Below are 13319 nucleotides of genomic sequence, written 5' to 3' on the forward strand. Positions count from 1 at the left end.
CCCACCACCACCACATACAATTTCCCAAACACCTCACTTTCAAGTTTGTTCTCCATGGCTTCATTTTAAGGAATGAAAATCAGAGAGCAAACAATTGAGCTCAAGTACATCTGGGGTTAAAAATGCAAGAAAATATCAACATGCAAGCAGTGGTCCAAATACTCAAGATTCATGTAAATGAATCTACTGTATATGAGATTTCCATTGAGGAGCAGGGCTTTGGGCATACCAAATTATCACACAAATCACTGCCTTCTGAGACTCTGGATACTTTTACAGTTTAATTTGCAAACAGAATTTTTATAACAAATTATTTTTAACCAAATCATATCTTGAAAACTGTTTATATAGAAAACCCAGGGAAAAAGTGAACTGTTCATTGTGGAAGGCCTTAAATTACATTATTACAGTAGAAAATACAGGAGGTAGAAGATAACTGAAAAGACTAATGCAACATTAGATTCAAATCTATAGCTCCTGTAGCTACTTAAAACATGGTTTTAGAAACTAAATCCAACATTTCCAGTAACCATAGAAACAGTTAAAATAAAATTTGCCATGAAAGCCCTTATATCATGCTTGATATAGGGAGGTAGGAAGATGTAAGAACCAGGACACATGAGACATGACATTTTATCTACAATTCCTGTTTGCTTTACTGAGGGTGTAGTTTTAAATTCAGTCACCTTCTTCAGCTTCAGACTCAGATTCTAGAAAAGGGGAAAAGTGCAGTCAAGCATTACATGGTATCAGAAAGCAAAACTTCTGTTTATAACTTTATTTAAGGAATTTTATTAATAATGCTCTACTCATATGAGGGGGATATTAAATGTATTCATTTGTAAACCTCAAAATTCATAAATATTAACTATTCTCAAAATTTTCTAATTTCCTAAGAATGACAGTATTATGGCCAAGCCATCAAAATACCTGAAGTCTAGTTTTCCTCACCTACTTTAAAGTAATAAGTTTTTGCAGGTCTGTCATAAATGAACAAAAATCTGTACTCACATACAAAATGGTACCTGAATGAAAGAAGGCAACATGTATGGACATACTCTTGGCCACGTTAAAATAAGTTCTCAGGCTTTACCAAAAAAAAAAAAAAAACCTGCTCAAATGAAAAGACTTACCTTCTTCAGCATTTTTGAGCCACTCTACAAACTTTTTCATTTGCTCAAGGAAGACACTTTTCCCCTTGGCAACATGTGCATCTTTATACCACTTCAGAATGGGTTCTTCACTCAGAACTTCAGCTATAAAGAGAGCAACCTTTACATTTGTGGAGTTTTCATACAGTACTTCTCTAACTAAGGCAGAGTTAGAAACCCCCTAAGGCAGCTGTCCTCAACCTTTCTGGCACCAGGGACCGGTTTCCCATGGGGGTGTGGGGGTGGGAGATATGGCTCAGGTGGTCACGTGAGCGACGGGGGCGGCAGATGAAGCTTCACTTGCTCGCCCGCTGCTCACCTCCTGCTGTGCGGCCCGGCTCCTGATGGGCCGCAGACCGGTAGCGGCCCGTGGCTCGGAGTTTGGGGACCCCCTGCCCTAAGGTGCAAACGCCTTCAAGGCAAAAAAGATCTCACTGAAAAGCAAATATTTTGGTTGCTTACAAAATAAATCTGTGTTCAGAACTCTCTTAACTGGTTTCTTCAATGAATTAAAATTTAAAGTAGAAAAGATGAAATGAGAACACTACATTAAGAAACTTTTTATCAACTTGTGGCCAATGTATGAACCTACAAACAGGAAATCAACCTTATTAAACCAGTGATTCTTTCAACTGAAGGCAGTTTTATCCCTTGGGGACACCGGACAATGTTTACAGACATTCTTGGTTGTTACACTGGGGAGAGGTGCTACTGGCACCTATTGGGCTGATGCCAGGGATGCTGTTAAACACTCTACAGTGCATAGGACAGTCACCTACAAAATAGTTATCTGGCCCAAAATAGTAGTACCAAGGTTGAGAAATCTTGTGATAAATGATCAGGGATATCTCATAGATAATTCTTTAATTTTTTTTTTTTTTTTAGGTGTGAAAATGGTACTGTGATTTTTTAAAAGTCCATGTGTTTTATAGATAAAATTAAAAGTTAATTACTAACTTTTCCAGAATTAAATGAAGATTTCTAAGATTTATTTCTAAACAATCTGAGTGGAGGAAGTGGAGGTATAGATACTTTAAAGAAACCTAACCACAAGTTGATAATCACTGAAGCACAGGGTACTTGGAGTTCATTACCCTATCCTTTAAAAAACAAAACAAAACCAAACCTGGGGATGCAGGGATGCAGGTAGACCTCTAAGTTTAAAATATGGGAACCAACAAAATCATCTGTCTGGGGAAGAGGACTGGGGGAATATAGGAGGCAAAGTTTGAGGCCTCATCAAGAAAGCTTTAAATTTTAACTTGTTAATAAGCTTTAGAGATTTTTTAAAGATAATGCACTCAAAAGTAACTAATTAAATCAGAGACAACTCAGTCCTGTGATTAGAGTAAAATATTTTAGGGTGCTGACGTTCAGAGAACTACTCATTAGAATTATTTTGAGTTTCCTAGGATATTTGTCAAATGTATTCACAAAATTCAAAATTTAAATTACCTTTATAAAAAAGCACCACTATTTTCTGGAAGGCTTTCATGAAATGAATGTTGTCATAGCAATACTCCTGAATCTTCAGTAACAGAGTCAGCTCAGACTGACCTTGAGTTGTAAAGGCAGCAAGTAGAGGGCTGTATTGCTTTTAAAGGGAAGGGAGAAAAGATTTAGTCATTTAGTACGATGGCCGTCTATTATAAATTCCTAAGACATAACTCATCTTTTATAATCACTGTGAATTATATTCTGTTTAGTGGAAGTTAAAAAAAAAGAGTAAAGCAGAAAAATTAAGCATTTAAATCAAAAAAGCAATACTACACCAAGGATTCCAGATAATTGTGAATACAATGTTAACATTTTAAAGGGAAAAAAAAAGAATCCTCCTGTTTTCCAATATTCTCTCAAAAGCAAAGACCATATTACAGGTTCAATCTACTTTTAAACATGTATTTGTTTTTAACCTGTGAGCCAAAGAAAGCCCAAATCAGACTTTTTAAAAGGTTATCATCAATAGTTAATATGTTATTTGTCTACTTACTGGTGGTTTATCCCCAGGAAGCACAGGATGTGATAAATCCTTTTAGAAAAGTACACTGACAGTTCACTTACCCCCACTTACAAAAATAATGTTTTACCAAGGCACAGTTCTAATACCTTCAAGTGCTTGATGGCTTGCTCTGCTACAAGCTCCTCTTTTTTGTTCCATTCCACAGTGCTCATTACACTGGACCATATTATTCCGATGACAACTGGTTCTGGGATGTTGTTTTTTTTCATCTCCTCCTTGACATACAAAATTATCTGCAAAAGAATCCAAATTTAGTACAGAAATAAGTTTGATATGTAGATACTACACACATGAAACTCAGACCTTTCACAAAAGCATAAACACCTTTCCATGCCACTAGCAATGACCAGGAGACCATATATAATCATAGAACTTTTAGAACAAGGAGGTACGGACTTCTAGTTCAAACCCTGTATTACACATAGGCGAACTACCTAGGAAAAGACCAAGATGGAAACAGAAGGTCTGTCTATTGGCTTGCACCTTACAAAAATCCCCAAGTGTTATGATTTCTGGGTACCCATAAGGCAATGAATATGAAAAAGACTGAGGCAAAGTCCCAGCATAACATTCTATAGCTATTATAAAACTCACTGGTGAAATACTTTGAAGTTTCTGAAATGAGTAAAAATTTTCTTAGCCAGAAACTTGGCCATATAAAGATAGTTTAAATAAGAATATCTCACATCCTTAAATGGATCACCACGGGACATCTGTTCTTGAAGTTCTTTCTGGAGTTCCTTACGAGCTCCTATGGTTTGCTGATTCCGAACATACTCTGAAAGCTCTTTCAAGCCTGCCTCAGTAAAATACTTTGTGAAGTGTTCAACGCTTTGTTTATTGGCAGGAAAAAGTTCCTGAAAGGAGAATTTAATCTGGTTAAATGGTCTTCAAATCAGATTAAGAAAAACACTTTTCCTCTTTTCACAGATTAAAAATGGGAAAGTTGCCTATTAAGCTTTCAAGACTGTGAAGAATGAAAAGTTACAAACCATCAGTCTGTTATCCATGCTCACTTTCCGAAGACTTGCAGCTACTGCATTGATATCTTTTTCATTTATCCATGATTTAAAGAGCTTTACAGCAAAAGCTGCTGAAACCCCTGTAGAAAAACAGAGCTTACTTAACAGAAGTACCTTCCTGGATTTCAATGACTATCTCCCATTTCCTCCCTCTGAGGTTCCACCACACAGGATTATTCACTTTATCCCCAAGCTTACCCCTGAACTTCCCTCTGCCACTGCTTGCCATTCTACTCCAATTTCTCTACTCTACCATTTGCTAGTTGTGTACTGTCAGTCAAGTTAAACTGTTTTCTGATGTGTAAAATGAGAGTAACAATTCTTAACACTTGACAGGGTTGTTGTGAGAATAAAAAATAAGGCATGTTAAATAACTCAGTACTCTAAGCAATAAAAAGAAGTTAGCTTTTAAATTACTGCACAGAAAAATTTAACTATGGAAATCACAAAAGGGAACTTATTTTTTTTTTCAGCTTGCCATTTTCCCCATTTTCTCTATTCAAGATGTTCCCAAGTTTCCCAGTTGGGATTAATCTCTCTCTGGGTTTCCACAGCATTTTTTTTTTACTTTACAATCAATCACATTTTGTCTAGACCCTGGATAGACAGTTGTTAAGTCTAAATGCCAAAGGTATACATTAAATAACTAATGAGCTGAAATGAACCAATTAAATTTAAGGATACTAGTTAAAAAACTAAGACTATCACACAAGTCAAATCTACATAAACTATATCTTAACTTTCGTATCAGTTCATCTTTCAGGCTCTTATCTACTCCACCCTCAGCCAACTAAAGATCATCCTTTACTAAAGGTTGATTACCTTCTTTAACCAAATTCTCATTATAAAGGCTATTAAGAATGGATGCGTTAAGTGTTCCATTAGCCAGAAGAACACCAGTCAACATAGCCAGCTTGTTCCTCTCCGACTCTGAAAAACCCTTTAAGAACAGCAGCAGCTATAAAAGTAAATAGTTAACGGTTAAAAGAGCAAATGCATTACATAAATAGAAGCAGTAAAGCATATTATACTGGTTAAAATTGTGGGCTCTGGGGCCTAACCATCCAAGTTTATATCTTGGTTATAATACTCACTAGCTGAGTGACCTTGAGCAAGATACTTAACCTCTGTCTCAGTCTTCTCATATGTGAATGTGGATAATAAAACTTGTTTCACAGGGCTTTTGAGAATATTAAATGAGTTAATAATTAAGACAGTGTCTCATATTCATTAAATGATACTATTAACCTTACCAAATTTTCTGTGCACTTATATGTAGAATATCTAAGACTCAGAGAGCAAGTATGTTAAATTTCTCCTTGTTAGCTCTGATCTGCTACTCTCTGTCTACTAAACAAACCCCACTTGGATTTTAACCCCTTTGCCACTTGTTTGGATATAGAGCTAAGAAACAGTGTACAGCAAATTACAAAATGATATACCCCCAAACTTCATTTCAAAGACAGCCTACCTAAATATCTAAAATTATCTCAAATCCGTGGCAGAATTAGGATTTAACATTCCCTTCTTTGACCCCAACCTTCTGTTTTCCACAAAGCATATTGCTGCTCATACCTTTTTAACTTCATCTTCAAAACCCTTCTCCAGGTATTTGTAGCGCCTGATTAACTTGTTAAAAACCTGTAAGAATAGTAAAGGAACTGAATGATAACCTCATACGTAAAAATGTCAGATTCCCAAAAGATCTAAGTCAGGGCAACTAAGACCTCTCCACAGTATCTCCAGAATAGCAAAGAAGTGAACCTTTCATCAGATGTTTAAACCAGCTTGGGAAGTCTGTCAATTCCCAAATCCTACAATATACCAATACTGTTAACACTTTAACTGCCACCCTGCAATAGATTTTATTGCCAAATATCAAAGCATGGACTAATTATTGCTCAAATACAAGTCATTTACCCATTTGTAGGATATTAACAGAATAGGATCATAAAATATAGTTCTACTTTCCTAATGACATAGACAACAATCCCTAGGTTAGATGCATTTTAATTCTTTGCTTACAGTAACACAAGCATAACTATGTATGCAACTTTCAAATGAGATTCTGACTGGTAAAGAAGCTAATCTGCCTCATTCACCTTTAAAAAGCTACATGCAGAATAATTTAGTGATGAAAATCACGACAGGGAACTGATTTTCCTTTTTCAGCTTGAATTTTTTCCCTAAACAATGGATTAATTTTAGAGGGACAAACAGGAAAAGGAGAGCTGATTCAATTTTTTTCTATTTTGTTTTCCTCAGCACATTTTTAAGTTCCTAAACCATCATACTGCACACCCAGAACACCTCTAAACCTTCAGCTCAGATTCCTTCAACCTGCTACCAGCAATCTCTTAAAAGCAGAATATTCCTTAAACATTAGATGGATAACAGTTAACTGAAATAATTATGTAAAGTTTAATTTACCTGAGCAAATGCTTGCATGGTCTCTAGGTCTTCTTGTGCTGCGAACACACAGACATCTGTACGCATCATGTCATCTGCCAGTGTACCACCTGGGGCTAAGATATATTTTACAAAAAATTTACAATGACCTTCATTTAAAATTAGTAATTATTTCAATCTTACTTTCTTTTAAACTTTAACTTAACTTTTTATTTTTATGTTTCAGGTGTACAACATTATAGTTCAACCTCTGTATATACTAGTCAATCTTATTTTCTGTAAAGATTCTCATTATAAAATAAACTGATAAAAATTCTGAGATGATTTGAAGGCGAAGTCAATTTCTCAGTAGGAACATGGCTGGTTGGTTCAATACGTGTGAACAAAGTGAAAACAATTTACTGGAATAAATAAAATAACCCTCTTCAGCAACCCAATGAAACTCACTCACTGCATTAATTCAGCAGTGCCAAATCTGTCACTCAAGTGGAGATGTTCAGAATTGGTTCTGACTTTACATATAGAAAACCTTTCATAAACTTCCAAAGAGGCTGGGCTATAAAAACCTGCAAGTTAGAGACTTTATCTTTTAGATACATTTGTAAGTATTTATAGATAAAATGATGTCTGACGTACACTTTAAAATACAGGGGAGGGGACATGAAGTCGGTGGGGTAACAGATGAAGTAAGATCGTTAAACATTGCTGAAGTTGGATAGCAGATCCTTAGTTTATTACACTATTCTCTCCAGGATATGTTTGAAAATCTTATTAAAAACGATCCTTTAAAAAGCATTTTAAAAAGCGGCTTACTGACAGCAGTATTATGAATAGAAAATAGGTATGTTTCCCATTTCTTACTACAACTGATACTACAATAAAAGAGATACTCATCTGACTAGGCATTAGAACATATGAACATTTAAGTTCCTGTTCCACCACTGAGCAATTGTTTGATCACATGCAAGCTACTGAAGCCTCTCTAAGACTCCATCCTGCATGTATACAAATAGAGTTCTGATTCTATCAGCTTGGCCGAGGTTCAATACACTGTTACTGTGAAAACATTTTGGAATACTTTAAAGAGCCATGGAAATGAAATTACCAGTATCCTTTGAAAATATGTAACTAAGTAGCACATTCTATTAAGATAGTCTGAGCCTGTTGAGGGTGGAGGCAGGAGTAAATCAGCAGGGCTATGGGTAGAAATATAATGTGAGCACATAATGTAACTATGAATCTTCTAGTAGCCATATTAAAAATAAAAGGTGAGGGGCTTCCCTGGTGGCGCAGTGGTTAAGAATCTGCCTGCCAATGCAGGGGACATAGGTTCAAGCCCTCGGCCGGGAAGATCCCACATGCCACGGACCAACTACCATGTGCCACAACTACTGAGCCTGCACTCTAGAGCCCGCAAGCCACAACTACTGAGCCCCCGAGTCACAACTACTGAAGCCCACGTGCCTAGAGCCCGTGCTCTGCAACAAGAGAAACCACCGCAATAAGAAGCCTGCACACCACAACGAAGAGTAGCCCCTGCTCGCCGCAACTAGAGAAAGCCCATGCACAGCAATGAAGACCCAATGCAACCAAAAATAAATAAGTTTAAAAAAAAGTGAAATTATTTTGATATACTTTAACCCAACACATCAAAAATATTGATTTTAACATTTCAGTATTCAAAATATTAGAGATATCTTACATTCTTTTTAGCATTGTCTTTAAAATCCAATGTGTATTTTACATTTTCAGTACCTCTGAATTTGTACTAGCCACATTCTAAGTGATTGATAACCACAAGTGGCTAGTGGCTAATACATAGAAGAGTGCAGGATTAGAGTCTTCAGGTACAGAGCTGTCCTGAATTGGTTCCAGGACCGTTGTGGATACCAGAATCTGCAGATGCTCAAGTCCCTTATATGAAAGGGCATAGTATTTACATATAACCTACACATATCCTTATGTATACTTTAAACAGTCTCTAGGTTACTTATAAAACAGAATACAATGTAAATGCTACAGAGTTACTGGAGTATGGGAAATGCAAGTTTTGCTTTTTGGAACATTCTGGACAATCTCCCACCACCACTCCAGGGAATATTTTTTATTTCTGATCCATAGTTTGCTGAATCCATGGATGCGGAACCCTCGGATACGAGGGTTAAATTTATAAAGTATTTGGTAAGACAGAACAAGAGATAGGGATTTCTTCATTAACTGAGAGTGTACAAACACAAGTTGGAAAAATCACTGATGGAAGATATTGTTGGGACTTATATGTCAGACAAGTCTTCCCCAAATGTTATGGTTCTGTAATGGATTTCAAATATAAAGCTAGACAGAGCAATGCAACTGGCAAATTTACTATAATTTGAGAAGAAAAAAATGGGAAAATCCTAAGGGGGTAAAAAAAAAAAAAAGCCACCCTGATTTGATAGGTTTGTCAAATAGTTCATATTCTGGATTCTACATAATCCTCATACAACACACCTCCCACAAGACCCAGACACTTACCCAGCATTCCACCGGCCACCAGAATGTCAAAGAGTGTTTCTGCATATCGGCGGTAATCAAGTTTTGCTCCAGAAGCATCAAGAAACTTTGCTACTGCTTCCAAATCAGTACCAGTTTCAGTTAAGCCTTGAATAATGCAGTCTTGAAACTGAGTAGGGTCAAACCTCTCTTTTTCATCTGGGGGAAAACCCCAAAACATTCAGTTTTAAAAGGCTTACTAAAATACCATGAAACCATAACCTTATGAAGCTATAACTACTGAATAAGTTAACCACATTCATCACAATTTCATTTATTTCAATAGCTGGAAAAAACAAACACTACCTAGATTACCCAAGACCTGCAATACAAGCAAACACAACAGGAGACTAAAAACACGTGCTTTGCAAGTTGCACCTCTACAAGTGCAAGGCAGGACTGCCTATCATAAGAAGTGTGGGGCTTCCCTGGTGGCGCAGTGGTTGGGAGTCCGCCTGCCGATGCAGGGGACGCGGGTTCGTGCAGCAGTCCGGGAGGATCCCACGTGCCGCGGAGCGGTTGGGCCTGTGAGCCATGGCTGCTGGGCCTGCGCGCATCCGGAGCCTGAGCTCCGCAGGGGGAAAAAAAAAAGGAAGTGTGTGGCTTTTCTCCCACTATTTTTTCACACAAGTCTCCTAAGTGAGCTAAATGAGCTGGTGTGTTCCTACTGCCAGGTTACCATTTCCACCTGGAATGCTCTTCCATTGCCTCTGAGCTTTTCTGAAATTTAGGATATCTTCTATACCTCAGGTAAACTTCATTCCTGAGTGAAAGGGAGCTCTTGATTTTCTTTAAAAGTGCCCATAACACTTTCTACTTAAAAAAAAAAAAATCACTCATTTAATACTTATTAAGGTAATCTTTAGAAAGTACATTTACTGAGTATCCAATACATGTCATGTAGCAGTTATGAGTAAGGGCTCTGGATTCAAACTGCCTGATTCAAATCGAGATCACTGCCTGTCTGAATTTTAGCAATTGGCCCCATTCTTCATGTTTGAATTTCCCTATGGTAAAATGGTGATTAAGAGTAGGACCTATCTCATAAAGTTGTTGTGAATATTAAATGACATAAATAAAATATAAAGCATTCTGAAAAGTGCCTTGGGTACATACCTAGCCTTTACTGTGCTGCTATCACACACTCCAGGGTAGGGTTTGATTTCCCTATCTAGGTTAGATGATATCTTAATTTCTACACAGCACTAGGGTGACCAACTCTTCCCTGTTTGCCTAGGACTTTCTTGTTTTTAGCACTGAAAGGATCTGTGTCCTGGGAACTCTATTCAGTCCCAGGCAAATTGGGATGGTTGTTCACCATACCCAGGACCCAATCATCAAGGACTAGGAGGCCACGAGTGATCGCAATCTGGAACTGGGGAAGTGACATCTCTTCCTGGTACTAACAACAATAATAAAACTAGTTGATACTATATTTACACAAAGGCGGTATCAGTAATCCACATAACTTGAGGATACAGAGTTTTCCATTACTGCAGAATTGCTCTGGTTCCCAACTTCTATGCCTCCTCTTGAGAAAATTAACTGGCTTAAATCTAAATGAATCTGCAAAGACTAGAATCCAATTACTCCTTGGTCTCCCTGCTGTAAGGGGGCAGGCTACAATCAGAAATCATAAAAGATTCTGTAATATATATTTCAAAGTGTCTGCCACTCAGGATAGAAAAACACAATTTATAACGAGCAGCCTATCCAGTTCTCTATTTCCTAAAAGTTTCCTGTAAAATAAGGTCAATATGTGTTTTTGAGCAACAACACTGAAAAGTGTAGGGGTAAAATATTAAACCCAATACAAAATATATCTGAGACCACATCTCACTTAACTGTGTGTCACTAGTGCAGTGCCTTGCTACAGAATTCAATATTCATTGAAGTACCTGATAATACACAGAAGTAGTTAATATAATTCTCGTAGTTTTCTTACTAAGTTTGTGAGGGAATAGTTTCAAAAGACACTGCAATGTGAACTCTGTTCCATAATTAACTTCCATGGGTTAAAGTCTGATTTTTCTCCCACAAATGTTCACACAGTTTGGGTGAAACTAGTAGTCACGTTAGGAGCTCTCCTTTTATAAATTAACCTTTTCCCTCAAGCAAAAGTTTCCTTAAATGAAATTCAGCGAGTGAAAATGCAGCCCATACTTTCTCTTTTTTTAGAGGCACTTTATCTGCACAACAAAAACATCATTCACTAACCTGCTTAGATACATATATGTTGATACCAAAAGTCTTAAAGGTAGTAGAAATATTAAGGGTGTATCTGAAATGGCAGTCAACTAGAAATTCAAGTTCTTTTCGGTACTTTCTCTTTAGGTTTTAATGCTAAGCAATAGCTTGCCAGAGGAACCAAGACATAAAAGTTACTTTGGAGGTCTGAAGAGAGATATTATTAAAATATAAATATTTACCTCTTTTTCTGGTTTTAAAACGCTGGCCTGATAGCGTTGGCTTTTGCTGCTTTTGATTATTCATAAAAGACACCCTGGGGGGGAAAAATAAGGCCTTAAAAATATCAGTGCCCCAACATCCATTTTAAAAACAAAGTATCAAACCCTGGCCTAGTCACATGTAAACCATATAGAACATACACTTAAAGTCTAGCAAGAGACCTGGGGCAGGCACACAGAATTACCTTTGCTTGAATTAAACTTAAGTTCAAAACCTGCATTTCTCCCTACACAAAACCCTTTAAAGATGAAATGTGAAGCACACTTTTAAATGACTTCAGCGCCACAACGACTAGTGGCAAATCACCCACCATAAACAGAGGTTAGTCTCTTCCTCTTTAAATTCGCCTACATCTTCCACCACTCTGAGCACCACAGAGGACTAACAGAGATGACCACCACAGTCAGGAGGTACCCCAAATATGCACGTCAATTTAAAGACGCTATCAGAGGGCGAATCCCTTCATCGAGGGGCCTAGTTATGAGGAGCACTACCCTACTCTGAAGCCGTGCCCGTGACCGCAGCGTGCGCTTGCACCACTCCAGCCTGAGAAAGGGGCTGAGAGCCGGCCTAGCCTTCTCCGCCCCATACCTTACAATACAAGCCGCCTCCCTGGGCACGTGTCTCCCCATCCAACCCTTCCCGTGCCTCCCGCCCAGGACCCCCTTGGGCACGGCGGGGACTCCTCGCCCTCAGCCCCCTCTCTACTGACCCCGTCGTTGGCGGTGGCGGCCGCTGCAGCGAGCGGACCACAGGCGCCGAGGCGCTTCGCGCCTGGGGCCCAGCCGCCCCGTACATCCGCCCTCCCTCCCGGGAGAGCAGCGGAGGCGGCCGCAGTGGTGGTGGCGGCTCCTCCGCCCCGCCTGCCGAAACCCCCCACGCATACATCACCAAACAGAGGCCACGGCTGCTTTGTTACCCAGGCCGGGCAGGGCCGCAGGGGGACCTGCCCAGCCCACTGCCTCCGCCTGTGGCGCCGCGGGGCACACTCGGGCCCCACGTTCCGGCCCAGGCACCCGCCCCTCGGCCTCCCTGCTGAAGCAGCGGCCCCGACTTCTGAATCCCGGCGCCGGATCTGATCCGGCCTCATGCGGCGGCCTCCGCCCGGGCCCATCCAAACCGGGCCGCACAGGACCTGCCGCCTCCCTCATCCTCTGCCCAGCGACTACGGGCCGCAACCTCGGCCCGAGACGAGCGGGCCCTGCGCCTCACCGAATTTAAGGCGAAGAGGAAAGAGCCAGAAATCCCGGAGGCGGCGGCAACTGCAGCGGTGTCTCCTCTGCGACCGGAACTAACGAGAGGAGGGGAGGAGGAGGGAAGAGGTGCCACCCCCGCCCCGGCCGGTCTCCTATCGCGAGATTTCTTCCTCTGGTGCTCTGCCCGCCCCTCCCTGATGGCGGCTTCGGGGTGTGGGGTGGGAAAGGAGGCAAAGGAAGCGAAGAGGATTTTCAAAGATTTTTTATTCCTCTATTGGATTCCAGATTTCCCGGACACTTAGCCTAGACTAGCCCATCTTTCTTCCATCGCCGTGTCCTCCGGCCTCTTAGTTAGCACATGGAGGGGTTAGGAGAACGAATATCCCCCACCACCCCTGCCGGTGTCGAGGAAGTTGGACACGTCCGGCCTGAGTCCCTTCCCCACCGAGCCCCCCCACCCCCCACGCCCCAGTAGCGCCGGAAGTCGAAGCCCGAGGGCTGGGGGCGCCCGGGCCCTTCG

The 13319-nt window shown here is 40.0% G+C and overlaps 1 protein-coding gene across 1 annotated transcript; it reads right to left on the reverse strand.

Annotated features, from left to right (window-relative positions):
• Positions 1–267: 267 nt before the first annotated feature.
• Positions 268–12926, reverse strand: BZW1 (basic leucine zipper and W2 domains 1). The gene is made up of 12 exons (XM_060016341.1): positions 12816–12926; positions 11564–11637; positions 9117–9293; positions 6624–6718; positions 5769–5834; positions 5016–5151; positions 4164–4273; positions 3858–4028; positions 3258–3404; positions 2607–2745; positions 1134–1256; positions 268–710 (listed from the first exon to the last, which is right to left on the reverse strand). Exons 2-12 carry the CDS (start codon positions 11625–11627, stop codon positions 679–681), a joined length of 1260 nt encoding a protein of 419 aa, XP_059872324.1. The 5' UTR covers positions 11628–11637; positions 12816–12926; the 3' UTR covers positions 268–678.
• Between the last annotated feature and the right edge of the window lie 393 nt (positions 12927–13319).

Source organism: Delphinus delphis, chromosome 7 (genome assembly GCF_949987515.2).
Source record: "Delphinus delphis chromosome 7, mDelDel1.2, whole genome shotgun sequence".
Lineage (NCBI taxonomy): Eukaryota > Metazoa > Chordata > Mammalia > Artiodactyla > Delphinidae > Delphinus > Delphinus delphis.

What these genes read in the sequence shown, in the direction of transcription:
- BZW1 (XM_060016341.1), bottom strand. Translation starts at nt 11,627, where the DNA reads ATGAATAATCAAAAGCAGCAAAAGCCAACGCTATCAGGCCAGCGTTTT. An exon ending in TTTTAAAACCAGAAAAAGAG is followed by an intron (nt 9,294 to 11,563) that starts GTAAATATTTAT and finishes GTTTTCCCCCAG; the next exon opens with ATGAAAAAGAGAGGTTTGAC. An exon ending in TTGAAGATGAAGTTAAAAAG is followed by an intron (nt 5,152 to 5,768) that starts GTATGAGCAGCA and finishes TTACTTTTATAG; the next exon opens with CTGCTGCTGTTCTTAAAGGG.